This window comes from Ochotona princeps, chromosome 17 (assembly GCF_030435755.1).
Source record: "Ochotona princeps isolate mOchPri1 chromosome 17, mOchPri1.hap1, whole genome shotgun sequence".
In the NCBI taxonomy this organism is placed as follows: Eukaryota; Metazoa; Chordata; class Mammalia; order Lagomorpha; family Ochotonidae; genus Ochotona; species Ochotona princeps.
The window spans coordinates 3075956-3103949 of record NC_080848.1 but is presented as its reverse complement, the minus strand read 5'-3'; the positions used below and the strand labels follow the sequence as shown (position 1 = coordinate 3103949).

The following is a 27994-nucleotide window of genomic DNA, read 5'->3' as shown; positions in this document are numbered from 1 at the left end:
CACCCCAGCACCCCTTGCTGGGAGATGCGCGTGGCGGCTACCAGCACTGTGGCACACGTGTGCCCTGTGGAGGGGTCCCCAGCTAGGGCGGGCTAGTCGTCCACGGTGATGTTTCTGAACAGGTAGGCCATAGACTCGCCATTGTGGATCCTCCGAATTGCTTCCGCCAGAATGAGGCTGATGTCCACGGTCTTGATCTTGGGGCACTGCAGCTTCTGGATCTCATGGGGCACCGTATTGGTCACCACCACCTGGTTGGCCAAGCAACAGAAAACAAAATGTGATGAGTGCAAGCCCCAAGGCTGGGGCCCAGGGTCAGAGTTCCACATCACAAGAATGGCCCACCAGGGACATTTTCACAGCTACCATCACATGAGGGATGGGGACACAGATTCTCAAATCAAGAGAAGCTTCCTAGAGCGTTACAGCACACAAAAGCAGACGCACGCAGCCCTGACTGTACCATAGTTGGAGCTGGCGAGACATGGGGCATTGGGATACTGCCTCAACTGGCTCATTGCCCACAGAAATGTCCCTGGAAAGGCCAGCCCCTCCTGCCCTGCTGCGAGCCCTGGGGGAACAAGCCAACCTCATCGATGGAGGACTCCTCAATGAGGCGGGGAGCGTCGGCAGACAGGATGCCATGCGTGGCCATCACGTAGATCTTGTAAGCACCTCTTTCCTTCAGGATCTCCGCAGCGGCAACGAAGCTCTCCACGTCATCAATGATGTCATCCTGTGGGCAGGGGGCGCCTGCATAAGGGGTCCCCTCATTCCTGCACCTGCTTCAGAGCTGGACCCCTGCCTAAGCCCCAGCACCCAGACAGCAGTGTGTCCTGAGCAAGGCCGGGTGATGCTGCCACGTGCGCATACACATGGCATGCACTGTGAGGCTGCACCGAGACAACCGAGTGGGGGTGGGTCCTGGGCAGAAGTGGCCAGTGGGCATGGCCCCAGGGAGAAGGGTGGTAATACTGAACTTCCTCAGGACAGGCCTGTGCTGTCTGCAGCCACTTGCTGATGCCCATTTATCTGTGTACATTTCTGCCATGTGTCTGCCCGGCATGCCAGACAAACCCAGGAGGATGCTGAGTCAGTGCCGAGGGAACCCCAGTTCCAAGCAGAGAGCCCACTGCCCGAGGAGGTGGGGCAGGCGTACCACTATGATGGCGATGCGTCCTCCGACATCCCCGACCACGGTGATGGGCGGCTTCTCCTTGGCCATCATCACTAGTGAAACAAGACAAAACCCACCGCCCGTCAGTCAGGGGACCTGGACAAACAGGCTCACAGCCTCAGTGCCTCGCCACGTGAAGGGAGCGGCATCTTCCACACTGGTGTGTGTACTCTGTATTCACAGCACTTGTCCTTTGAGACCAGTCACGTTTCTAGAATTCAGTGTCACAGGTGGCTAATGTGTGTAGGTGTCTGTGTATATACATGCGTGTGTGCAGGTGTCTCACTTGTGAGCTGCTGAGCAGGCCATGTCCACAAACGTTCCCTAACAGGGTGAGGGCCAGCCAGTGCCCTCTGGGCTCTGGGCAGAGGCTGTGCCACAGAGCTGCACATCCTGGTCACTTGTGCTGCTACAGAGAGAGGCCGTGGGCCAGCAAGTCCAGGAAGATGAGCAGAAATTCAGCCCTAGTTAGACGAAGGAAACAAGACGTGTTTACGTCTCTGCAGCCCATTGGCTTGAAATGAAAATCCGTGGCACGGCCACGCTGGATCCAGAGCCCGTCCTCTGGCTGCAGAACCCAGCAGGCTGCAGTGCGCAGGGACGGCAGGCCCTCTCAGACGGGGGGGGGGGGGGGGGGGAAGGAGAGCCGATTTCTCAGTGCTCACCAGAAAATGAAACAATGAAAATGGCCATCTTTTAGAGAAGTATGTATATCCTGAAGGCCAGAGAGTGCAAAACTAACCCCAGGCTCCCTTTCTCCGTGTTTGTTCTCCCGCTAAAGATTAATCCATTTATTTGACAGTTACACAGAGGGAGAGAGATCTCCAATTTGCTGGCCCATCCCCCAGTGGTCACTGTAAGAGCTGGGCCAGGCTGGACCTGGAGCCTCCAAGTCCATCCGGGGCTCCCACGCGAGCTGTGGGGGTGCAGGCACTCGGGTCGCCGTCTGCTGCTTTCCCAGGCGACTCAGCAGGGAGCCAGACTGCAACTGGAGCAGCCACGGCTTGAACCAGAATCCCTGTGGGATGCTAGTGTAGTTAACAGTGGCTTAACAGGCTGGGCTGTAACCCTCTTAGAACAAACAAAAAAAATATTATTTGTGTAATAAAGTGACTGGGATCCAGCGTGGTAGCCTAGTGGCTAAAGTCCTCACCTTGCAGCCGCTGGGATCCCATATGGGTACCGGTTTGTGTCCTGGCTGCCCTGCTTCCCATCCAGCTGCCTGTTAGTGGTCCAAAGCCTTGGGACCCTGCACCTGCATGGGAGACCTGGAGAGGCTTCTGGCTTTGGATTGACTCAGCTCTGGCCATTGCAGCCGCTTGGGGAGCGAACCCAAGCAAACCAGTAGATGGCATATCCGTCTCTCCTTTCCTGACGCTGTTCAAGGACACAGGAGGCAGACTGACCCCGTCTGAGGGACATGGAGCTTTAAAGTTACCAACAGCAGGGCCCGGCACGATAGCGTAGTGGTTAAAGTCCTCGCCTTGCACGCGCCCAGATCCCATATTGGCGCTGGTTCTAATTCCGGTGGCCCTGCTTCCCATCCAGCTCTCTGCTTGTGGCCTGAGAAAGCTGTCAAGGATGGCACAAAGCCTTGGGACCCTGCTCTCACGTGGGAGACCAAGAAGAGCTCCTGGCTTCGGATTGGCTCAGCTCCAGCCATTGCTGCTTGGGGAATAAACCATCGGACGGAAGATGTTTCTCTCTGTCTCTCCTCTCTGCATATCCGCCTTTCCAATAAAAAATAAATAAACTTGGGGCCCGGCACAGTGGCCTAGCGGCTAAAGTCCTCGCCTTGAACGCGCTAGTATCCCATATGGGCGTCAGTTCTAATCCCGGTAGCTCCACTTCCCATTCAGCTCCCTGCTTGTGGCCTGGGAAAGCAGTGGAGGACGGTCCAAAGCCTTGGAACTCTGCACTTGCATGGGAGACCTGGCTCCTGGCTTCTGATCAGCATAGCACTGGCCGTTGTGTTCACTTGGGGAGTGAATCATCAGACGCAAGATCTTTCTCTGTCTCTCCTCCTCTCTGTATATCTGATTTTCCAATAAAAATAAAATAAATCTTTAAAAATAAATAAATAAACTTAAAAAAAAAGTCACCAATAGCAATGATTTCCAACCTCCAGCGAAACATGGAGTCAGGAATACAGTGCCATGCACAAGGAAGCAGGAAGGGAAAGCGGATGGTCTCTCACTGGTTAGCCAATACCTGCGGACACAGTGCGGGACTGGGAGAACGACCTGGACAACCACCCCGGCTGAAGCTGCTCTGGCGAGACTCCTCCGCGGTGCCCGAGAGCGCCAGGGCGCCAGGTGCTCTGTGGGCTCTGCACAGGACACTGTCAGCGACATGGGGCAGGATTCCGTGCTGGGGACAAACCTGCCAGATTCCGGCCCAGCCAAGTGACCTTGCCAGCAACATGGGCATCCCGTGCTTCCTGTGGGGCTCCTGCCAAGAACGCCTAACAAGCCCCAATTAGGCGACATATAAAACAAGAGGCTTTGTACTGTTTCAATGCCATCAGGGTCACGGGACACAGAGACTGGCAGAGCGTGAAGAGATGGCAGCTGAGGCGGGCGTGGCCGGCCGGGACCAGGTCCTGGGGCAGGCGAGCTTCGCCTTTTGTTCTAGAACATCAGAGGGACGTGGACAAGGCCTGCAGATTAGATCATGGCAGTGTAACAATGACAGTTTCCGCGGCCGGTCATTATGCTGGTTACGTAAGAGACGCTTTGTGTTTGGGAAACACACTTTAAGAATGAAGCTGCTTTATGCTGGTGACTCGCCGTAAGGCGTACAAACGCTGTGTGTGCGCAAATGCTACACTTGAGGACTAGCATGACAGCAAGAGAAATACGCATGACTCAACTTCTCTCTAAATCTGAAGTTAGCTCAAAATAAAGAATTATAGAAAAAAAAAAGTGTGGATTTTCCAGCATCCTCATGCCATGGCAGGCCCTGGGCTGTGAGAGCTACATTCCGTGCAGGACAAGGGCACAGGCTGGTGCTGTGCCAGGCTCAGTTGCCACCTGCAACACCTGCACGGTGCCAGCTCCCTGCCTGTGGCCTGGGAAAGCAGGGAGGGTGGCCCAGTGCTTAGGCCCCTGCACCCGCGTGGGAGACCTCGAGGAAGCAGTCCCAGGCTCCTGGCTTCATCCTGGCCTAGCCCCATCCTTTGTGGCCGTTTGTGGAGCGAGTCAGCACATGAAGGTCTCTCTCAGTCTCTCTCCCTCTCTTTAATTCTGCTTTTCCAATAAAAAAAGTTTAAAACAAAACAAAACAAGAACAGCTCCTCTATGGAGGGCGATGTTCTATGACATGCTCAGAGAGCTCAGACACCTAACAGGGGCCCTGTGGGGTTGATCCTCGTGGGATTTTACGTTTTGCAACCAGAGACTGGGGAACATCTACATATCCACCTTCGGGGGGCTGTATCTGCGAGTCAGAATGCAAGGCAGCTGTAAAGGGAGCTGAGGGGGAAACAGCAAGCTGGGGATGAGGTCACTACACACTGTCAGAAGAGACGGACTCGGCGTGAAGCCAGTGGCTATGCAAGCCCTGCCTGCACTGAAACTCCACAGCCTGTGGGGAGGGTGGGGAGACTGGCACCCCGGTCCTGCAAAGGACTTCATATTTTTTGAGTTTTAAAATAGGTGAATGTGGGCCCAGCGGCGTGGCCTAGCGGCTAAAGTCCTCGCCTTGAACGTGCCTGGGATCACATATGGGCGCTGGTTCTAATCCCAGCAGCTCCACTTCCCATCCAGCTCCCTGCTTGTGGCCTGGGAAAGCAGTCGAGGACGGCCCAATGCATTGGGACCCTGCACCCACATTGGAGACCTGGAGGAGGTTCCTGGTTCCCGGCTTTGGATTGGCGCACACCGGCCCGTGGCAGCTCACTTGGGGAGTGAATCATTGGATGGAAGATCTTCCTCTCTGTCTCTCCTCCTCTCTGTATATCTGACTTTGTAATAAAAATAATAAATCTTTAAAAAAATAAAATAAAATAGGTGAATGTATAATTCATTCAATATCTTAATTATGAAATCCTCAAAGGTAATAGATAAATAAAATACTGATGCTGAAAGCTTTAGCTAGGGGCCAGAGAGACGGCTTTGCAGGTAAAGCTGCTGCTGCCTGTGAGTCCACAGCCCCAAGCTGAGCAGTGGTTCAAGTCCAGGCTGCTCTCTCAGACAGTTTAACCAGTCAGCGTCTGGGAAAACTCTGGAAGTTGGTCGCAATGGGCTGGAGCCCCCCACCACATGGGAGACCTGGATGGAGCTCCAGGCTCCTGGCTTTGACTGGACCCAGCCATGGCCACTGTGGCCCTTCAGGAGTAAAGCAGCAGATCAATGATCTAGCTCTGCTGGAAAGAAGGAAGGAAGGGAGGAAGGAAGGAAGGAAGAAAGGGAGGGAGGGAGTGAGGGAGGACAAACAAGTTCCGTGACCGGATGGCCACCCACCGCTATCGCCCATCTGACCCAGACACGCAAGCCTGAGATTCCACTGTCCGCACACAATGCTTTCAGCAAGGCTACACCTGGCGCTGAGGGCCAGCTGCTACCCAGATTAGCTCAACCTGCCTTACACAGTCTGCAAATGTGGGCTGCACACGTGGTCCCATTTTACAAAAGGGCAATTGAGGAATCCAATTATTTCTGAAAAAGCAAAGAACAGGGCCTGATGCAGTAGCCAAAGTCTTCGCTGTGCATACTCCGGGAACCCATACGGACACCGGTTCTAATCCGGTGGCCCACTTTCCATCCAGCTCCCTGCTTGTGGCCTGGGAAAATGGTCAAGGACGACCCAAAGCCCTGGGACCCTGGGACCCATGTGGTTTCAAGACCTAGAAGAAGCTCCAGGTTCCTAGCTTCAGATTGGCTCAGCTCTGGCTGTTGCAGCCACTTGGGGAGTGAATCAGCAGATGGAAGATCTTCCTCTCTGTCCCTTCTCTGTATATCTGCCTCAGCACAAATACACCCAGATGCTAACTCCTTGACCTTCATGCTATGCAAAATTTTCAATACACAAACAGTGGAAACACAGAGTCATCTTACAGGGCAGCTCCAGGCCTGGGTGCACAGTGGCGTTCTTGACCATGGGCGGGGAGTGGCGGCCATCGTCCATGTCCAGCTCCGTGCACTGAGCCTCTCCGTGGATCACAGCTAAACCCAGACGCAGTCTCTCGGCATAGGACTGGGCCCTGCGCAGGAGACAAAGGGAAAGACACACATACGTCACTGTGTCACCACGGCAGGGACCTCTGGCAGGACAGGAGGGGCTCTGCCCACATGTCAGGGTGCGGGGCCCAGGCCAGAAGGCAGTCACAGCTAGGATCCGATTCTAGATAATTCTGGTCCTATCCTTGTCTAATTTTCTAGTCACCTGGAAAAGAAAGGAGTCTGTCTGTTCAGGCGCTGGCAATGTGGTGTCGTGAATAAATTCCCTGGCTAGGAGGCCAGTATCCCATGAGTACTGGTCTGTGTCCCAGCTACTCCACTGTCAATCCAGCTCCACAACAGCCTGGGAATAGCAGTAAAAGAGCCAAAGGCCTTGGTTCCCTGCCACCCACATGGGAGACCCACAAGAAGCTCCCAGCTCCGGCTGGGATTTTTTTTTTTTTTTAATTGGAAAGGCAGATATACAGAGAGAAGGAGATACAGAGAAAAAGATCTTCTGTCTGCTGGTTCACTCCCCAAGCATGAGTAAAAAAAAAGGCCCAGCGCCTTGGGACACTGCACCTCTCTCCTTCTCTCTGTAAAATTTCCTTTCCAACAAAAATAAGTAAATATATGAGTGAATGAATGAATGATTAAATAAGACAACCATTCCCCATGGAGCTCATGGGATAGCTCAATGGTCTAATTGTCTGCCAGTGAGCACTGGTATTCCGCAGGGGAACCAGCTGGTGTCCCGGCTACTCCACTTCCCACCCAGCTCCCTGCCAGGGCCTGGAAAGCAGTGAAGAATGTTCAAGTCCTTGGGACTCTACGTCTGCGTGGGAGACTTGGAAGAAGCTCCTGGCTTTGGAACTTTGTCCAGATCTGGCTGCTGTGGCCACTTGGGGAGTGAACCAGTGGTTGGCAGACCTCTATGTGTGTCTCCCTGTCTCTCTCTACATCTGCCTTTCAAACAAACAAACAAACAAACAAAAACCTTAAAAAAACAATGCTCACAGCCCCACTGGATTCCCACATCAGCCAGGAGATGGCCCTGGGAGTCTGCGCGGAGTGGGATGTGCCTGGGCGTGCCAGCGGCTCAGCTGTGACAGCCTGGATTACCGTGGAGGGATTTTTGCAAAGGTTACTTACCTCTTTGCAGCATCAGGAGACTTAGCCACAATGACTGCATTTCTGTAATTTGGAATCTAGATTTGGAAGAAAAGCAGAGAATACTGATGAGATACCAAAAGCTAAGAGCTGGGCCTGGGGGTGGAAGGCATAGGGCTGGTGCCATGGTGCAGTGGGTGAAGCAGCTGTCTGGGATGCCAGGCTGCAGTCCACCCTGTTTCTGACGCAGCTCCCTGCTCATGCCCTCCTGGGAAGCAGCAGGTGCCCGCTCTTGTGCCTCGGCCCCTGCCACCCACAGGAGGGGCACGGACAGCGTCCTGGTTGTTGGCTCTGCACCAGCACAGCCCTGGCTGTTGCAGACGTCTGAGGTGTGAAGCAGTGAAGGGAAGCTGTCTTTCTCTTTTTGTATCTCTCTCTAGTCCCTCTGATTTGCCAAGTAAATTAACTAAATAAAGATGTTGAAAAATAAAACACCAGGATGCTGGCATTAAACCTTGGACTGTTTGAATTCTTACAAGAATCCAAACCAACAAGCAACTGTGCACATGTAAACATTCTCAAGTACAAGATTCAAAGAAGAATTCTTTAAACCTTCACCCTATGGAGTTGGCATTGTGGTGTAGCAGGTTAAGCTGCCTGGAAGGATGGCATTCCATACGAACCCATGGATGGAAGATCTGCCCCTTGGACTGTCTCTCTAAATCTGTCTTTCAAATCAATCAATCAGTCTGGAAAAACCACCACAAAAAGCTTTATTCTAGAACATGTAAGCAAAATCCTTTGAAGAAAATCTGCTTTAACTGTCTTTGAAACTCTGACCCTATCCGGCTGCCTCAGGCAGGTGCCAAGGAGACAAAGGTCACGGCCTAGCCTTTCACCAGAGAACCCTGATCTGGGAGGGAACCCCTTGAGCGCGCCTGGAGGCCAGGGGGGCGTGCCTGCGGAGCCTCACCTCTTCCTGGATGTACTGGAGCAGGAAAGGCGAGGCTCGCAGGTTGTCCACGGGAAAGCTGAAGAAGCCCTGGATCTCCTTCTGATGAAGGTCCATGGTGATGATGTGTGTTAAACCTGCAATGTCAAAGCCCACAGTGATTAAGCTCAGCCCCAAAAGGCCACGGCTACGGGGCTCAACTCCCTGCTTCTACCACCAGACTGAAGACGGGCTTGGGGAGCAGTGTGGCAGTCACAGACGTGCACGGTATCTTTATCAAAATGCTGTGGGCTGAAGACTAGCTCAGGACTGTGTAGGGCACACTACACTCCCGCAGGTGCAGAACTAACGCAGGGAGCAACCGCTCTCCGACTATAGCTTGGCCCTGAAAACTGAGAAAAGAAAAATGAACTAGAAGCAAAAATAGGTTGAGGGAGTTAACAAACCCCAAAATAGTAACAGTTATAAGAAAAAGTAAGGTCTCGGGCCCGGCGGCGTGGCCTAGCGGCTAAAGTCCTCGCCTTGAACTCGCCAGTATCCCATATGGGCGTCAGTTCTAATCCCGGCAGCTCCACTTCCCATCCAGCTCCCTGCTTGTGGCCTGGGAAAGCACTCATGGACGGCCCAAAGCCTTGGGACTCTGCACCCATGTGGGAGACCCGGAAGAGGTTCCTGGCTCCTGGCTTCGGATCGGTGGAGCACCAGCCGTTGCGGCTCACTTGGGGAGTGAATCGTCGGACAGAAGATCTTCCTCTCTGTCTCTCCTCCTCTCTGTATATCTGACTTTGTAATAAAAATAAATAAATCTTTTAAAAAAAAAACCTTCAGAAGAAAGTGGCTAAGAATGTGGTTATGGTAGAAAGGAAAAGAAACTAATGTGGTACAAAGATCAGATCGTCAAGGTCGCAATTTCCCCCTGCGCCAACAGGCTGGCCCCAGAATGCTGTCAGAGAAACAAGGTCACAGGCTATCAGGGTCAACTGTGCTTAACAACAGAAAGGGACGGGAGAGCAGTGCAGACGGCGGCGGCACGCTCAGCTCTGTTCTTGCTAAAAACATAACATCCTTCCAGAGAGAACGGAACTCAACACACATAAGCTTTGACGGACTCAAACACACATTTGACTTTTATAATAAGCAACACACAAATAAAATTTGCTCACTGAATGAGGTTATTGCACTTGATGTTCAGTTCCGAAAGCCTGGCCTGCCACATACGGAGCAGAAAGCGGTGAGCAGGAGAGGCTCCACAGAAAGGCAGTGGGAGCGGGAAAAGCAGAAACCAGAGCCCGGATCAGACACACACGGGACGCAGCGAAGGAAGACAAACATGGAAATGCAGTGCTTTGAAGCTCATAATGCCACGGAAGAACGCAGAGACTGCAGCTCAACACTTAGCAGTGACCAGGAAGGGGGAAACCGAGTCCACAATCAGAGACCTTGAGGCCAGGCCACGTGTCATTCTGAAGTGAAACACACAAAGACCAGAATGAGAGGCGGTGCCCGAGTATCCGCACACGCTGCGTGGACGCCATCAAAGGAGACACAGTAATCAGGGACAGCACAGGCAGAGCCAGCTTCTGGGCCAGCCCAGCATGGAGTGCGTCTCCTTACTGGGCCCGAGCCCCGGCTCACTGCCTGCAGCCCAGGCCTCGGTTACACTCACCAGCCTTGGCCAGCATCGAGGCCAGGAGCTTGCACACGATGGAGCCCCTCTTCCTCATCTTGCTCTGCTTGCTGTAGGGGAAGTAGGGGATGACGCCAATGATGTTCCGGGCACAGGCCGTCTTCAGGGCGGAAGCCATGATCAGTAACTCCATCACAGCCGTATTCACATCTCTGAAAACAAGTGCATGGGGGTCAATTCCAGGTGCTCCACCCCGAGGAAAGGTCCTGCCCGCAGCCACTGCACGTGGCCCCTGGCACTTCACCGTCGACCTGACACCTCACGGGGCACAGGAAGGCTTAGCAGGGCTTGGCTGGGGCTGGGCAAGCACAGGTCTCCAGCTGCGGGAACTCAAGTCCACAGCATGATTATGCCCACACTCGCCCTTCTCCATCCGTGTGGCAGTGACTGCAGCGGCCAGAATCACGCAGCACCTGCCGGGGGCCTCCCAGGAGCCACCAGGACTTGGAACACCAAGGGGAACACCAAGGGATCCCCACCTGTCCTCCTATCTGAGGGTCACGAACAACAAGATTTAGCCTTTTGGGCCCAGCGCAGTGGCCTAGCGGCTAAAGTTCTCACCTTGAAAGCACCAGTATCCCATATGGGCGCCGGTTCTAATCCGGGCAGCTCCACTTCCCATCCAGCTCCCTGCTTGTGGCCTGGGAAAGCAGTCATGGACAGCCCAAAGCCTTGGGACCCTGCACCCATGTGGGAGACCTGGCGGAAGTTCCTGGCTCCTGGCTTCGGCTCGGCGGAACACCGGCCGTTGCAGCCACTTGGGGAGTGAATCATCAGACGGAAGATCTTCCTCTGTCTCTCCTCCTCTCTGTATATCTGACTTTGTAATGAAAATAAATAAATCTTAAAAATAAAAAAAAGATTTAGCCTTTCTCTTACAGAGCGTAGGAGGGGTGGGTGGGACAAACCTTGGGAGTTATTCTCAAAGCCTACCCTGGCCCACTAATCCCCAAGGTCCACAAAGGACTGGTGAGCCCAGCATCCGACCCTGGCCCCTTCACATACCATCAGCCCCACCCACAGGCAGCATCACTCGTAGGAGCCTCAGATGGCAAAGATCTGACAGGTGTGTGCCCAAGTGGCTGAAATGCTTCTCACACAGAGAGGCTCAGCTTCTCCCAGTCTCTGCCGACACCACCCCTTAGGCTGAGCAGCACCTGGGAATGAGCATCTAAGCGGACATCCTTTGACCCCAAAGTCTTCTTCCATGGACACGTTCAGCCACAGAATTCCAGCCTCACCACTGAGATCTGTTCTTTGCCTGGCGATGCTGGGCCCCTTGATAAAGCCTCCCACGGCAGGTACCGTGTACATCAGTTCCCTGCTTGGGGCCCAGCACCCTGCCTGGAACGCCCTGCGGCTTCCGCCTAAGCATGCCCTGGGAGGAAGCAGGTGGTGGCTCAGGTGCCTGGATCTCTGAATCCAGATACAGACCACACTGTGGCTTTACCTCGGTCCTGCCACCAGCTGCTGTCAGAATTTAGGGAGTAAAACAATGGCCGAACAATTTCCATTTGTCTCTCTGTGCTGGCCAGGCCGGAGGCAGGCAGTCCATCCAGGTCTCGCACATGGACAGCCAAAGATCCAGTTATCACTGCTGAGTCATCACTGCTGGCTCCCAGACTGTGCGTGAGGAGCCAGACCTGGGAGTGCAGGACTAGGACCCCAGCACCCAGCTCTGGAGTGCCCGCCCGGCACAGCACGGGCAGGTGCAAAGAGCAGGTCACTGACATTCTCGGACAAGCACCTTGACCTCAGGGTCCCTTTCAGGAACTACTGACTTCCCTTACGAGACCCCTGTTCTCTTCTGCCTGAGAGTCCATGCCAAGGGGCCCAAAGGTCCTCCAGTTCAGGGCTAGAGAGCCTGCGGGGTATGGTGCGGAACCATCGCCAGGAAAACAGCTATGGGTGATACCAGCATTCCAAATGGCGCTGGCTCAGGTCCTGGCTGCTCCACCTCCCATCCTTCACCAACAGGGCAGATAAGGATGAGGCTTCTGGCTTCGCTCTGGCCCTGCCATGACCATTGCAGCCACTTAGGGAGCAAACCAGAGGATGGAAGACCTTTCTGTCTTTCCTTCTAACTCTACCTTTCAAATAAATACATAAACATTTAATAATAATAATGATAAAAGGAATGCCTCCCAACCCCCACCCCTCACTGGTGAGAAAGGTGACAAAAGGACCTTTGTCACACTGGCTTTACCCACTTGGTACCAGACACTAGACAAACCGGACACGAACCATCTCCTTGCGTGCGAGCAGGGAGGCGCACTTGGCAGGCAGGCTCCGCGCTGTTTATCTGTTCCCTGAGAACGCTCCAACACGTCCCAGGCACTTTGTATCTAAGTGGGACAGTCTTAACGACCTTTCCAATAGTTTTTCTTTTCCCTACATTAACTCAGCCCCTACTCTCTCAGCTTGGATCTGGGAAAGTTAACAGACGTAGGATACACATTAAAGAAATTGTGTGGGCCCAGGGTAGTAGCCCAGTGGCTAAAGTTCTCGCCTTGCATGCACTGGGATCCCATATGAGCGCTGGTTCTAATCCCGGTGGCCCTGCTTTCCATCGAGCTCTCTGCTGGTGGCCTGAGAAAGCAGTCAAGGATGGCACAAAGCCTTGGGACTCTGCACCCATGTGGGAGACCTGCAGGAGGTTCCTGGCTCTGGGTTCCTGGCTTCGGATTGGCACAGCACCGACCATTGTGGCCACTTGGGGAGTAAATCAACGGACAGAAGATGTTTCTCTCTGTATATCTGACTTTCCAATAAAAAATGAAAAAAAAAAAAAAAAAGAAAGAAAGAAAGAAAAAAGAAACTGCACAGGACTGCTAAAGGTATAGCCCCATCCCCCAGCTCCAGCAATCACCCATGGAGAGAAGGGCGCTGTTTGGGAGCCCAGCTGCTCCACTTCCCATCCAGCTCCCTGCTGATGCGCATGGGAAAGCTGCAGGGCCATTGACACCCATATGGGAGCCCCAGATGGAGTTCCTGGCTCCTGAGTTTGGCCTGGCTCAGCTCTGGCCACTGCAGCCATTGAGGGAGTGAGTGGATGGAAGACCCCTTTCTTCTCCCCTTAACTCTGTCTTACAAATAAACAGAAAGTGTTCCTACGTGTCAACACCACTGGACTTGCGAGTGAACGTGAGACTGTTCCCTCAAAACACACTTTGCAGGGCCCGGCGGCATGACCTAGCGGCTGAGGTCCTCGCCTTGAAAGCCCCGGGATCCCACGTGGGCGCCGGCAGCTCTAATCCCGGCAGCTCCACTTCCCATCCAGCTCTCTGCTTGTGGCCTGGGAAAGCAGTCGAGGACGGCCCAAAGCTTTGGGACACCGCACACGCGTGGGAGACCTGGAAGAGGTTCCTGGTTTCTGGCTTCGGATCGGCGCGCATCGGCCCGTTGCGGCTCACTTGGGGAGTGAAACATCGGATGGAGGATCTTCCTCTCTGTCTCTCCTCCTCTCTGTATATCCGGCTTTCCAATAACAATAAAATCTTAAAAAAAAAAAAAATCTTCCTCTCATTAAAAAAAAAAACACACTTTGCAGGCTTCCTATTTCTTTTTGAACACAATGAAGTTCAACTACTCAACATAATTACTTCATTGACAGTGGATTTTTGCCATTTCCAAAACTTAAAGCCATCCTCAACTATCAAAAATGTACCCTTACTGCAGCAGCCACAAGAAAGAAGCCACAACTTCCCAGTGGTTCCAGGGGCGCCAGAGGTATCCCGACGGATAACCACCACATTCCGATCTCGGGCTGCTTGAGAAGGCAGAGAGCTAAGCTGAATGCCTCTGCGTCTGTGTTTAAAACCAGCCTCACCGGGCCCAGCGCCGAGTGCGGCACGGGCGTTAAGCAGTCGCTCCAGATGCCCCATCTCTCAGGAGGACCACTTCTGGGACTAGTTCAACTTCTAATATAAGTTTCCTATTGTTTTCAAAGATGCAGTTATTTCTATTTAAAAGGCAGAACTGCAGAGAGAGAGGGAGGAAAGAGAAACACAAAGATCTTCCATCTGTTGGCTAACTCCCCAAACGGCTGCAGCAGCAGGGGCCAGGAAGGCCTGAAGCTACCAGCTTTTTCTGGGTCTCCCACGCAGATGCAGGGGCCCAAGCACTTGGGTCCCCGCCACCGCTCTCCCAGACCATTAGCAGGGGCCAGATCAGAAATGCAGCAGCCAGGACTCAAATCAGTGCCTCCATGGGATACCACAGGCAGGTTAATGTGTTACATACAGCCTATGAATATGCTTGGAAAGGCCACAGATGAGTCCAAGTCCAGGTGCCCTTAGCACCCACGTGGGAGACCAGCACGGAGCTCCTGGCCTAGGCTCTGACCTGGGCCCAGCGCGGCTGTAGCAGGTATCCAGGGAATGAACCAGCGGCTGTAAGATCACCCACACGTTCACTCACTCACTCACATAAAGTAATACAACCAGCCTCATTGCTGTAGGTACTTTCTCCATCTCCACCCACCAACAGCTAGTGAGTGCAAGAGCTATTCCTTCATCTATGTATGTAGCAGTCAATACTGACAAATGACACTCTGTGTTCTTCAGCTGGTATTAAAATATTTAGTACTCAATAATCAAGTACCAGTTATTACAGCAAGCCCCGTAACCTGCCCTATGGGATAGACATGGTCTGTCCCGCCAAGGGGCAGGGAACGGTCTAGGCAGGGCACCGCTGTCTGAAGGCTGCCTCGCTGAAGCACCATGGGAACTACGGCTTCACCAGAACCTGCCAGGAGCAGCAGGGGATGCCCTCTGTGGAACTAGGTTGTCGCCCCAATGTGTGCATTTAACAAGAGCGGCGGGTCTCTCGCTGTTCTCCGGCCCTCAATGAACATGGGCTCTTCCTTAAGTCGCAGGGGCCAAGCCCACGACGTGGGACAGAGGTTGCTCATTCCAACGCCCTAAGTGCTCCAGCATTCAGGCTGGAAGCAGTGGTGACAGTGCAGCCTGGCCACTCACTGCCACCACAGGCCGGGGGGCCCAGAAGCCATGCAGCAGCCAGAGCGGGGCCTAAGCCCCCGCCCATGTGCACAGGAAGGCCAACTGCAAAGGTGACCAGGGGCAAGGGCGAGGGGCGTCCAGCCAGGACTTCTCTGTCAGCAGCCACCTGACAGAGACTGAGGGACCGATGCCACAGCAGGCGGCTCGGGCAGGGAAGCAGGCCCGGAGGTGCTGGTTGGGGTTGTAATTAACTCTGAGCCAGTCAAGTGCTGTTGGTAACGGCTGCTCTCAGATGAGGACTGGCAGTTTGTTGAGGAATGGGAGCCTGACTCAGCTTTCTCTAAGTGGTGACACACAAAAGCTGGGAATGTGTGTCCGTAACTCTCCCCTCAGATTTTTGGATGTATGTGGTCTGAATAGAGTCTAAATAGAAAAAACAGGGGCGGCACTGTGGTGGACTAGGCTAAGCTCCACCCAGAGTGCAGGAATCCCACATGGGCGCCGGTTCTAATCCCGGCAGCCCTGCTTCCCATCCAGCTCCCTGCTTGTGGCCTGGGAAAGCAGGTGAGGACAGCCCAAAGCCTTGGGACCCTGCACCCGCGTGGGAGACCAGGAAGGAGCTCCTAGCTCCTGGCTCCTGATTGGCTCAGCTCTGGCCATTGCGGCCTCTTTTGCAGTGAATCAGCAGATAGAAGATTTTTCTGTCTCTCCTTCTCTCTGTAAATCTGACTTTCCAACAAAAATGAAAATAAATCTATCTATCTATCTATCTATCTGAGAGAAACCGTGTAGATCACAGTGACACACTCCCCAGGGGTGAAGTGGTCACTGTGATGGGCAGCCACCACAGGTCAGTCCTGCACTCCCAGGAAAGGGCACCCCACAAACAGGCACAGGGATCAAAGTCACTGAGGAGGAAAAACAGACGGAAACCTCAAGCCCCTCCCTGGCCCCTGGGTTCCTGGGCAAGGCCCTCAAGCCTTCCTCCTTCAAACTACACCCCAGCTGCTTGTACAGGCCTAGGGTCGCCACAATAGCACCTGGGAGATGGCTGAGCACGACAGCCCCGAGGAGGGAGCCGGGCAGCGGGCAGCAGAGGGGGCGGCAGGCACTGGCACGTGTCTGCAACGCCAGCCATGTGGACAGGTGCTGGGCACGTCACACGCCACCTGCACTTCTTGAGGATTGCTTGAACTTACGGCCCCCACCCTGGCAAGCACTCATTAGAAGCACACAGCCCCGTTTACAGAAAGCCCTCTACAAAGAATGGGGATTGGGCAAGGAGGGCTGGGGTCTCCTGACACACACTTCCAGGTGCCTGCATCTTTAGTGACCCCAGAAAGAGGGCTGTGAGAACAAGGCCTCAGCACCTCCCGTGGGCAGGGGCTCTTCTGTCCAGGTGGGCACCTCCACGGCCCAGCTTGCCCAGCCTCCTCAGCGCAGTCCCTGCCGAGCTCTGTGTGGAACTTAAGGGTTAAAAAACGACAAGAGGCGTGGTCCTGGCCATGCCCTACTGACCAGGAAGAGCAGGTCTGGCCTTTGCCCAGGCACATCCCTGGGAGGCACTAGGCTCTCGGAGGAGGGGACCAGGACAGAAAGCGTGGCGAGAGCCTGTGCTGACGAGGACCAAGTAGGAGCCATCACACAGGGTTTAATGACAAGGTCGCATTGCAGCCCTGAACACGTGCACGAGCACACACACACACACTCTCAGTGTGCACTGAACTGCGTCGGTCTGCTCTGGAGGCAGCTAGAGCTTGGGGAAGAAAGTCACACAAGGGACACACGGACCAGGCAGCAGACACCAGCAGCCGCATCTGGGAGGCGCGCGACTTCACAAGGAAAGACAGCGCACTCTGCCACCGGGGTCTGTGGGAGAGTGGGGAGGCCTCAGAGTGCTCCATCACCGGGGTCTGTGGGGAGGCCTCAGAGTGCTCCATCACCGGGGTCTGTGGGGAGGCCTCAGAGTGCTCCATCACCGGGGTCTGTGGGGAGGCCTGAGAGTGCTCCGTCACCGGAGTCTGTGGGGGAGTGAGGAGGCCTGAGAGTGCTCCACCACCGGGGTCTGTGGGAGAGTGGGGAGGCCTCTGAGTGCTCCACCACGGGGGCCTGTGGGGTTTGGAGGCTACAGACAGCACTCTTACCTGGGAATGGTCTGGATAATGAAAACATCTTGGCCACGAACAGATTCTTTGATTTCAACTCGCGTTTCTGGAAAACAAAAAACATCCTAGAGCTTGACAAACAGCATCTCATGACACAACAAGGAGACAGCGGCTGGGAAACAGACGAGTCTAGAATGACACCTCACTCGATGCCACAGGAGTTGTTCACAGACCTCAGGACGACACGGGCACATGTGAGAAGAAATTAAGCGATGAACAGATCAGACCAACAGACCCGCAGAAAGCTTCAGGGAATGGAAAACAGCCCACACACTCCACCAAAGACCCGAGAGCAAATCCCGATGCCTCCACCAACCGTGCGGGCCACTAATGCCAAGGCCTTCTGGAGCCCTAACGGGAGGGCGCAAACCACTGGGACAAAGACTAGCCAGGGAGATAGCAGGCCAGGTGTCAGACACAGACCAAGGGTGAAAAAGAAGAGGGATTAAGAAGCCAGGAACAGGGCCCAGCGGCGTGGCCTAGCGGCTAAAGTCCTCGCCTTGAATGCCCCGGGATCCTATATGGGCACTGGTTCTAATCCCGGCAGCTCCACTTCCCATCCAGCTCCCTGCCTGTGGCCTGGGAAAGCAGTCGAGGACGGCCCAATGCTTTGGGATCCTACAGGAGACCTGGAGGAGGTTCCTGGCTCCTGGCTTCGGATTGGTGCAGCACCGGCCATTGTGCTCACTTGGGGAGTGAATCATTGGACAGAAGATCTTCCTCTCTATCTCTCCTCTCTGTATATCTGACTTTGTAATAAAAATAGATAAATCTTTAAAAAAAAAAAAAAAGCAGGAACAGGGCCCACTGCAGTGGCCTAGCAGCCAAAATCTTCATCTTGAACGCGCCGGGATCCCATATGGGCACCAGTTCTAATCCCAGCAGTTCCACTTCCCATCCAGCTCCCTGCTTGTGGCCTGGGAAAGCAGTCATGGACGGCCCAAAGCCTTGGGACCCTGCACCCATGTGGGAGACCTGGAGGAAGTTCCTGGCTTCGGACTGACGCAGCTCTGGCAATTGGGGTCACTTGGGGAATGAATCATCAGACGGAAGATCTTCCTCTCTGTCTCTCTGTCTCTCCTCCTCTCTGTATATCTGACTTTGCAATAAAAATAAGTGCATGAGGAAAGTAGGGGGCCACAGGAAGAGAGGTCCAGGGCAGCGGCTAGCCCTCAGACAAGTCCCCAGGAAAGTAGTGACAGGAAGGGGCAGCTAGGCAGACAGGGAGCCACCAAGGGATTGAAGCGCAGGTCTCCGGGCTGCACCTTGGGGTGTCCGAGCACATGAGCAGTGGGAAGGGTGTGACCAGAGACCGGGCAGGGAGGCTGGTGCCAGCCTGTGGGGCAGCAAGGAGGACGCAGCACAGTCAACAACATGGGCAGTCAGGAGTCTCCTGGGGCCAGGGCGAGAGGCAAGGACAGGGCACGGGGGTGGGTGACACAGGTCCCGCTGTGCTTTCTAGCCCAGTCCCCACTAGTCCCTCTGTTTTCATTCTAAAGCTGCAGGCCATCCGTACCACTGCTCAAAAAGACAAGGAGACAGGAGTGCAAAGAAGCCAAGACTCAAAACGTTCTCGCCTTAAACAGGAGTGGCATTTGCCTCGTAAAGCCTGCAGCTGCTGGGGCAGGCCCGCGAAGACAGTGACAACAGTGGTGGCTCACCTCCGTTGGTCTCTTGGTACACGACAGACTTGCCCAGCTCAGCCCCCAGACGCCTGTGGGCACACACACAAAGGCAAGTAAGAATTCTCAGTAAAGCATTTCCTTCTTATATGTATGTACATATATTATATATATACATATATACATATATTTAGAAGATCTTCCATCCACTGATTGGCTCCCCAAATGACTGCAGTAGCCAGTGCCAGGACACAGGCCACCAGGACTGGGGAACAAGCAAATGAGGAGCTCACAGTTCAAGGTTCTGGAAATGGTGAGCTATGGTTCACACTGTCAATGCACTCCATGCACACAACTGCATGCTTAAACAGGGCTCAAACGGCCCCTGTGGTTACATATGTTTTATCCATTTTAAAAGTATTCCAGGGGCCCGGCATGATAGCATAGTGGTTAAAATTCTCACCTTGAACGCACAGGGATCACATATGGGCGCCGGTTCTAATCCTGGTGGCTCCACATCCCATCCAGCTCCCTGCTTGTGGCCTGGGAAAGCAGTCGAGGACGGCCCAAGGCCTTGGGACCCTGCACCAGCATGGGAGACCCGGAAGAGGCTCCTGGCTTCAGATTGGCGCAGTACCAGCCATTGCGGCCACTTGGGGAGTGAACCATGGGGCGAAAGATCTTCCTCTCTGTCTCTCTTCCTCTCTGTATATCTGCCTTTCCAATAAAAATAAATAAATAAATAAAAGTATTCCAGGTCCCCAGGAGGTGAGGGCTAGGCAGATCCAATGAAGTAAGATTAGCACTGAGTGGTCAGGCACGGAAGGTAGTGTCAACCACAACCCACAGGAATACAGAGCCCGCGCTGTGGCGCAGTCCATAAAGCCACCATATGAGGTGCTGGCTACTCCACTGCTGACCCAGGTCCCTGCTAATGGTCTGGAGAAAGCAGCTGGAGGTGACCCAGGTGACCTGGCTTTGGCCTATTGTGGTGGCCATCTAAGGAGTAAACCAGCGACTGGAAGACTTCTTAAAACTTTACACACAGGCCAAGGATGTAACACATTCTTTTAGAATATAGTTTTAGATTCATTTTCAAAGATTTGCTTGAAATGCAGAGTTATTTATACACACACACACACACACATCTGGTTCACGCCTCAAATGGCTACAATGGTCAGGGCTGAGCCAAGGACAAAGCCAGGACCCTGGTGCCTCACCTGGATCTCTCAAGTGGGTGCTGCTTTTCCAGGCACGTTAGCAGGTAGTTGGACAGAAAGTGGAACAGTTGGGACATAAACCAGCACCTACATGGGATGCCAGCAACAGAGGCAGCAGCTTAACCCGCTCTATCAAAATACACCGATTTTTATCCAACAGAAAGGAAGAGACAGACATGGACTGCCATGGGTCACTTCCCAAGTGCCTGCAGCAGCCAGAAGAAGCTAACTCAGTGCAGTCTCCCACCTTCCCAGGAATGAAACCTGGCAGGATTCCCAAGTCCCAGTGCATGCCTCAGCAGGGTGCTGGGCTGGAAGCAGCCAACTCACAGCTGTACCCTTCAGTGGAGGACCCACAGGGCATCTTAGCTGCTCTGTCCAATGTCTGCCCCCAACTCTGCAGGGTGGGCACTGTGCTGCCACCCCACTGTGAACACCAGCTCAAATCCTGACTGGCCCACACCTTCGGCTCAGCTCATTGCCTTAGGTTCCTGGGAGGCAGTGGAGAACAGCCCAAGTGCTTAGCACCTAGCAGGGGTTACTGTGGACCTGTGGGGACTGAACCAGCGGATGGAAGATTCTTTCCCCCGGTCCCTCCTTCTCTGTGACTCTGCTTTCCACACAAAATAAATCTTTCAAAAAAGTTTTAGGGCCAGCATTGTGGCAGAGCAAGTTACGCTTCTCTCTGCGATGCCAACATCCCTTCTGGGCAGCAGTTTGAGTCCCGGCTGCTCTAGTTCCGATGAGCTCCCTAGTAGTGCACTGGGGCCGTCAATGTGGAATAAAATTCCTGGCTCAGCCCTGGCCTTTGCAGCCATTTAGGGAATAAAACAGCAGATGAAAGATCTCTCTCCCCTTCTCTCTGTTACTCTGCTTTTCAAATAAAATAAGCCTTAAAGAAAAGAAAGTTTAAAGGGCCCTTGCTTAAAGTTTACGTCTGAAAGGAATCTGGGCCAAAGCACAGTACAATGTCCTCAGGCCGCCTGACCTAGCCATGGCACAGGTTTAATGGTAAAGCTCATTTTTCAAATCAAACCTCAGTGAGAAACAACTTTACAAAGCAGACACAGGCTTCTTTTAACTCAGCTACTTATTTATAGCAACTTAAAATCTTTCTGGAGCGTAGCAGGGGAGAACCTAATATGACTTTCTACAACGCCCGCCCCCTCCTGCCTTCTTACAAGTAAGCCCTTCCCAACATTTGCTTCTGAAAGTGACTATTTTAGTTAGCCTCCAAAGGAAAGATAAGTAGGTTACAAAGAGTAACCAGGTAGCAAAGTGTAAAGGGCTGTCTTATCACCCTCTTCTAATCTCACTCAGTGCCCCCTCTGAGGACAGGTGCAGTGGGAAAACTGTCTAAAGTTCCTGTTTCCTCTTCTCCACACTCACTGCTTACTCCGGCATACAGCGCCACTCTACCAAGACGCCTCTACAGGCACGTTTAGCAGGCTGTTCATTTTATGTCTTACATGAGGGTTACACTGAGACAGAAGTTTCGGGGTGTGCGTTTGGACTGCCCAGCTAGAAGGGACAGCCCCAGCCTGGATTTCAGCTTCCTGTTAATGGACGCCCTGGCAGGCAGCAGGGGATCAGTCTCTCACATGGGACACCTGGCCAGAGCTCCAGGCTCCGGAGTGCACCTGACCCACGCCTGGCTGCTGCAGGCACGGGGAGTGAGGGCTCTGCAGATGCAGGAGCTCCACTCCCAGCCCCGCCCTTCAAATAAAATGGGGAGGTTATCTCGGTGAAAAATACTTGAAAATCCTTGCATAGTCTTTTTCCTCACAAAACGGCCTTTGCAGGACCTTCTAAAATAAGTTGGTCCCGGAAAGATCCCAAGAGGCTCCTAGGAACCACTAGCGCTCAGGGTTTCTTAAAAGAGCCCAAGAGGAAAGGACTTTTAAGGAAACAGATCATGTTCGGACCACTATGAGGCTCTCTCATTCTGCTCAGGCCAGCCCCACCTGTGCCCATCAGGCAGCGCCATCCTTGTGGCACGAAAGCAATCCGGGAACCGCAGCGGAGAAGCGGCAAGCGGACCCCCCAAAGCCACCGGGATCCCATTATCATTTCTGTCTCCGACCTCCGGGACAACAGGCTTTCCTCGCAGCTGCCTGGCGCCTTCTCCAGGGCGCTTCCCCACACACTAAACTGTTTGCCATCCGTCCCGGGGGACCCCTCCGGCTCTCCAAGGAGACCGGGAATGGCGACGGCCCGGCTCCAACCGTGGGAAAGGACCTCCCTTCTCCACCCCTGCCCGGGAGCTTGCCGGGTGCTGGTCGCCGCACCGGGAAGTGGGAACCGGAGAGCGGGGCCGGAGGGGCTGGGGTCCCCAGGGCGTCAGCCCGACTGCAAAACCGGGAGCAGAGGGGAGCGTCTGTCCCCTCTAAGCGGTTGGCCCAGCTCTGGGGCCGGCACGGTGCTGCGGCCGCTTCCCCCCTGCCCAGGTGCGGGCAGTGGGCCCAAGGACGCCCCAGCCGAGCCGGGGTGCGAGGGGCGCAGAAGCGACTCCAGGGCGGCCCCGGGGAGGGGGTCCCCCATTCCGCCCTCCCGAGCCCCGCGGCGCCCCCTCGCTCACTCGGTGATGCGCTTGGCCAGCTCGGTGCAGGCGGCCGTGGAGTTGGCCGAGAAGACTCGGTAGCCGGTGCGAGCGGCGTTCATGGCCGGCGGGGCTGCGGGGCGAGCTCGCGGGGCGCGGAGAGCCGAGGACACGCAGAGCGGGGGCAGCAGCAGCAGTTTCCTGGGCATCGTCCGACCCGAGGAGCGGTTCCAGCCGGCCCCGCGCGAGGCTGCGCCCGGGAGCCGGCCAGACGACGGCCGGCCGCGGGAGGAAGGCGCTGCGGAACGCGCCGACCCCTGTCCTCGGCGCCCGCACGGCCCCGAAGCCGCGGCAGGACCCACGCGCGCCGCGCGCCGCGAGCCGCTCGCAGCCGCCTCAGAGCGAGCCACCGCCCCCTCGGCGCAGCCGAGCCGCGCCGGCTAGAGCGGCCGCATCCGCCATCTCAGGTGAGGGCAAGGAGGTGGCCAACGCCAGGGCGCTTGTTCTCCCTGGGGACGCACGCCGGACTCACTCCACCGCCTGCTTTTGCCGCTCCCGTAGAAGCTCTTTTGCTTTCAAGCTTCTGGGCAACGCAGCCAGCCTCGTGCTACTCCCAGCCGTCTCCAATTCTTCAGCCAGGAACCAAAATGTCGACCTCCGTGGTGGTAGACGAGCTAGCCCTACGCCTCTATGATAACAGAGGGTTTGGCCCTCCCATGCGCGTGCGCCGGGCTGGGGTTTATTTGAAAAGTGGAGGGAGGGGTTATTCCTACACTGTCTCCCGCTGAACTGGGACGTCCCTAAGATGGTGGATTCCCAAGCCTGGACATCCTCTAACTTCGTATCTGCGCGTTCGTCAAGGTTCCCTGGCAGCCTGCGCGCCGCTGGCCTTCGGGGACCCACTGCCCGCGTCCACCTGCTCCTCGCGGGCGTCCAGGGACCCTCGGACTGAAGCCTCGGAGAGGCGGCCGGGACTCTGCTTAGCGCTGCGCCTTCCCCACGCGTGGGACCGCGTGCTCCTTGGCGCGTGGACGGTCCGAGAAGTAGAGGGCCAGGAAGCCGCTAGTCAGTGGTTATCACCGGCCCGGGGCTGGAGGGGAAGAGGGTGCCCTGAGGACCCCCGCGCCAGGTGGTGCTCCAGGCTGAAGGTTCGGGACTCTATGAGTGGAACCGCCCTGGCTCCTGCAGCAGCCTGGCCCGGTCAAACCGCAGCAGGGAAAATAATACACAGTTCAAGCCAAAACAGGTTTTGTAGGTCAGCTTCTGTAGCCATTGTGTTGTGGGATGTTGCCACGCAAAATCTGGCAGCAGCCTCGTTTCTTGTCTCACCAAAGAAGAATTTACATGAGGACAATTCCAATTTGTAAAGCAGGATTTATTTAGGGGAAAAGGGCTCCTGCTACGGTGGCAGGAGGGGGCTCTACGTGTCCGGAGGAAGAAACCCCAGACCTCCTACCGCAGTGGCTGGAGGAAGGGAAAAGTCCCGAGTTAAAGGTGGGGTTGGTGTCTTTCATGCACAATCTCAGGGGAGTGACTCGACAAAATCGCTCCCAGCGGTATCTGGTTCCTAATCAAACTTCAGGAGGGTGGGACTGGTAAACTTCCTCCTCCCATTCTCTGGGACAGTGGCCCGCAGATGGGATTAGGTAGGTCACTTCTAGACAGCGAATTGATATGTTAATTTTGCCCCTGTGTCCTCCAAGGCCAGAGGAGAACCGTGCTATGGGGAAATTAAGACCTGGGGGAGAAATACAAGTTTATATTAAAAAAAAATAACTTCTATTAAAAGAAAAACCCTAACCAGCTGCTGTTCCCTCTGACTCTTCACACAATTGCATGCTGATGGAATCAGACAAAATTCGTGGTATCTTCTAGAACAAAGGGGAGCCATATCCTTCGGGTGATCCCAGTATCTCACGGAACCCCTCACACCACAAGCATCCATCTTCATTTTCTCAATTCTACCCCATACTGCTCCTTCCCCTCCCCCTCTTTCATTCCTTCTGCCAGTGGACTTGACTGTCAAGTCCCTAAACAACCCCTTCGACCCTGTAAGGAGCGCCTACTGTTGACCCCGGCCTGTTTCAGCCCTTTCCAAACAGCTTGAGTGAAGAACAGGACCTAGCCGCAGCCATCCTGAGAGCACAGTTGCCAGCCCCAAGCCTTCCCTGCTTGGCAGTCTTATCCCACACATCTGTACCCAGCGGGGCGGGGTAGGAGGGAGGGGAGTCCATTTAAACACAGCTTCTGGGGCCTGCATTGTGGTACAGCAGCATAAGCATCCCACATCCGAGTGCCCACTGGAGTCTGAATTGCTTCCCATCCAGCTCTCTGCGGCCTGGGAAAGCAGCGGAGGATGACCCAAGTGCTTGGGCTCCTGCACTCAGGTGAGAGACCTGGAAGAAGCTCCAGGCTCCAAGCTTCAGATTGATTCGGTTTTAGTCATTGCAGCCACTTGAGGCGTGAACTGGTGTCGGAAGCTCTTTCTGTCTCTCCTCTCTGTACATCTGCCTCCAGGTCATAAGCAGGGAGCCGAATCAGAAGTCCTCGCCTCACACGCCGAAGATCCCTTATGAGTGCCACTTTGTGTTCTACAGAAGCAGTTAGTCAAGTTTTACAGTAGGTAGTAGTTATCTTTCTAATATCCTGGTCCCGCATAGATGTCCCTAACAGACTGTTTCACTGCTTGCCCTGGGGTTCATGTAGACTTAGAGGGCTTGGCAAGACTAACTCTGTAGGATCTGTGTTTCAGATCCTACATCAGAGTACATGGGTCCACCAGGCCCAGGCTGGGCTGCAATTTTTTTTTAAAGATTTTTTTTAAAGATTTATTCCTTTTATCACAGCCAGATATACACAGAGAGGAGAGACAGAGAGGAAGATCTTCCGTCCGATGATTCACTCCCCAAGTGAGCCGCAACGGGCCGATACACGCCGATCCGAAGCCGGGAACCTGGAACCTCTTCCGGGTCTCCCACGCGGGTGCGGGGTCCCAATGCATTGGGCCGTCCTCGACTGCTTTCCCAGGCCACAAGCAGGGAGCTGGATGGGAAGTGGAGCTGCTGGGATTAGAACCGGCGCCCATATGGGATCCCGGGGCTTTCAAGGCGAGGACTTTAGCCGCTAGGCCATGCCGCCGGGCCCTGCAATTTTTTTTTTTTTAAGACTTATTTATTTTTACTGGGAAGGCAGATCAGATTTATGGAGAGAAGGAGACAGAGAGCTCCCATCCACTAGCTCCCTCCTGAAATGCCTGCAACAGGCACAGGCCCAGTCTGTTCTCTGTTTCACTCCCTCTCCCTTTCAAGTAAACAACTTCAAAAATATACAAACCTATCGGGGCTGCCCGTTGCTGAGATCAGGCGACCCTCCTGAGCCTGCTTCCAGGTCACAGCCTCTCACCTGTCCCACCTCTCCCCAGAGCCCTTACATCTCTCCCTTTGACTCCAGCAGCCCCATGTTGGCATTGTCCCATGGCCGCAAGACCTTGGCACGCACCGTCCTGCTGCTTGGCAGCTCCTGCCCTGCCTGCTACTCAGCTCTTGTCCTTCCGCAGCCCCGGGAAGCCCTCCCCAATCTCCCTTGGCTGGCTCAAGCCCCTGGTTTCGGCTGTCCCAGCTACACGCGCTCTCTTTTAACAGGTTGCACCTGCAGGCATGCCTTTTGTAAAGACTCCCAGTCATGATCCCATGTCCATTCTCCACCTTTTTTTTCCCTCTTGGATCTATTTGTTTTACTTGAAAGAACTACAGGGGGTGGGAAAGAGATCTTCTATCTGGTGTTTCACTTCCCAAATGGTCAAAACAGCCAAGCTGGGCTGGTCCAAAGCTGGGAGCCAAGAGCTTCTTCCTAGTCTCCATATGGGTGCAGGAGCCCAAGGCTTTGGGCCATCCTCTACTGCCTTCCCAGGCCATAAGCAGGGAGCTGGGTTGGAAGTGAAGCAGCCAGGACTCAAACCAGTGCCCATTGGGATGCCAGCATCACAGGCGGAGGCTTAGCCTGAGAAGCCACCATGCTGGGCCCTGCTTTTACCTCTGGAGCAGCCCAGCAAGTGTCCTATCCTAGCCTCTCTTGCAGTTGGTACCAGCCACATGACCGCAAGTGTCCAAAAGAATGAGAACAGAAGTGACATCTAAGTGACAGAGCCAGGGATGGAGGCCCTGGGTTGAGACTGGTGGAGTTCCAAGCCAGCCTTGGGCTGCCCACAGCTCAGTCCTCTCCGGCGCAGGAGGTCGGCTTCTGTTCTGTGTGTGTTGGGTCTCTCTCTGGGAGCCTTAGCCTGTGCCTGGCAGCCCCTGTTGAGTGAGCAGCTGCTTGTCTTTCTTCCAGACTGTCCTGCTTCACCACCATCCACGGAGACTTCTGTTCACCCTCACTCCGACTGGCCAGCCCCACTCATGATCAAATCTCTGAGGTGCTCACCTACACGGTCCCAGTGCCCAATTCTGCAGACACCCACAAAATGGCCGTGAAGTGTCGGATTTGGGAAATGACCCTTTGGGAACATCCAGTGGTGTCCACATCCGCCTCCCTCACCCTCGACAAGCAGCTGGGACCCAGAGGGTGGAACCAGGATCCGGGCACACGTTCATCCCCAGGAAGGTCTTCAGCTCCAGGAGCGGCTTCTGTTTAATGCAGCGTTTCTGTAAAAACTCTTACAAGGCTCCCCCAGCCTGTGGCCCGTGTGTAACACTCGCCCCTCGGCTGGGAGCAGGTACAGCGTGTGCAGAGGCCCCAGGGCAGCCCTAGTGTGGGTCCTTGTGCCTGTTTCCGTGTGCGTGGATGCCACGAGCGAGCGCTACATTCTGAATATCTGTTCCTCCCCCAGAAGCCTCCATATGCTGCAAGGTATGGAAACCTCGTCCAGATACGGAAGTGACTGTGCTGGTCAGAGCAGTGGGGTGGCCCCGGGATTGAATCCGGTGGCTTTGGAAGGAACACAGACACAGGTGCCCTCCTCATTGACCCCCTGAGTCTTGGCTAGAAACACTGTCGCCAGGGCTGACCACATGGGCTGCACGAGCTCCAGGACTGTGTAAATCCGGTAAGACTTTTTGCTCCTTTATTATTTATTTATTTAAAAGGCAGAGCTATGCAGGGGAGGACAGAGATCTTCCGTCCACTGGGCCATGCCCCAAATGGTGGGTCAGGAGCTGTATACATCAGGATCTCCCACATAGGTGCCAGGTCCTGAGCACCTGGACCATCCTCTGCTGCTTGCCCAGACACATTAGCCATGGATCAACAATGGAGCAGCCACTGGCACATCATGCGTACACCCACATGAGAAACCTGGATGGAGCTCTGGGCTCCTGGCTGCAGCCTGGACCAGCCCTGCCTGGCCATTGCACGCCATTTGGGGAGCAAGGAGGAGGCTGGCTGCGGCACCTTGGGAGTCACGT

General features: G+C 54.7%; 2 protein-coding genes across 2 annotated transcripts in view; both read right to left on the bottom strand.

The window, feature by feature from the left end:
• Positions 1 to 23009, bottom strand: PRPSAP1 (phosphoribosyl pyrophosphate synthetase associated protein 1). The gene is made up of 10 exons (XM_004592884.3): positions 22632 to 23009; positions 18873 to 18925; positions 17191 to 17257; positions 10065 to 10237; positions 8420 to 8535; positions 7489 to 7544; positions 6235 to 6380; positions 1160 to 1230; positions 590 to 736; positions 1 to 251 (listed from the first exon to the last, which is right to left on the bottom strand). The coding sequence occupies exons 1-10, from the start codon at positions 22799 to 22801 to the stop codon at positions 93 to 95; spliced, it is 1158 nt and encodes a 385-aa protein (XP_004592941.2). The 5' UTR covers positions 22802 to 23009; the 3' UTR covers positions 1 to 92.
• The window catches only part of QRICH2 (glutamine rich 2), a 159731-nt gene that overhangs the window by 29648 nt on the left and 102089 nt on the right, over positions 1 to 27994 (bottom strand). The gene's annotated exons all lie outside the window — the stretch shown is intronic.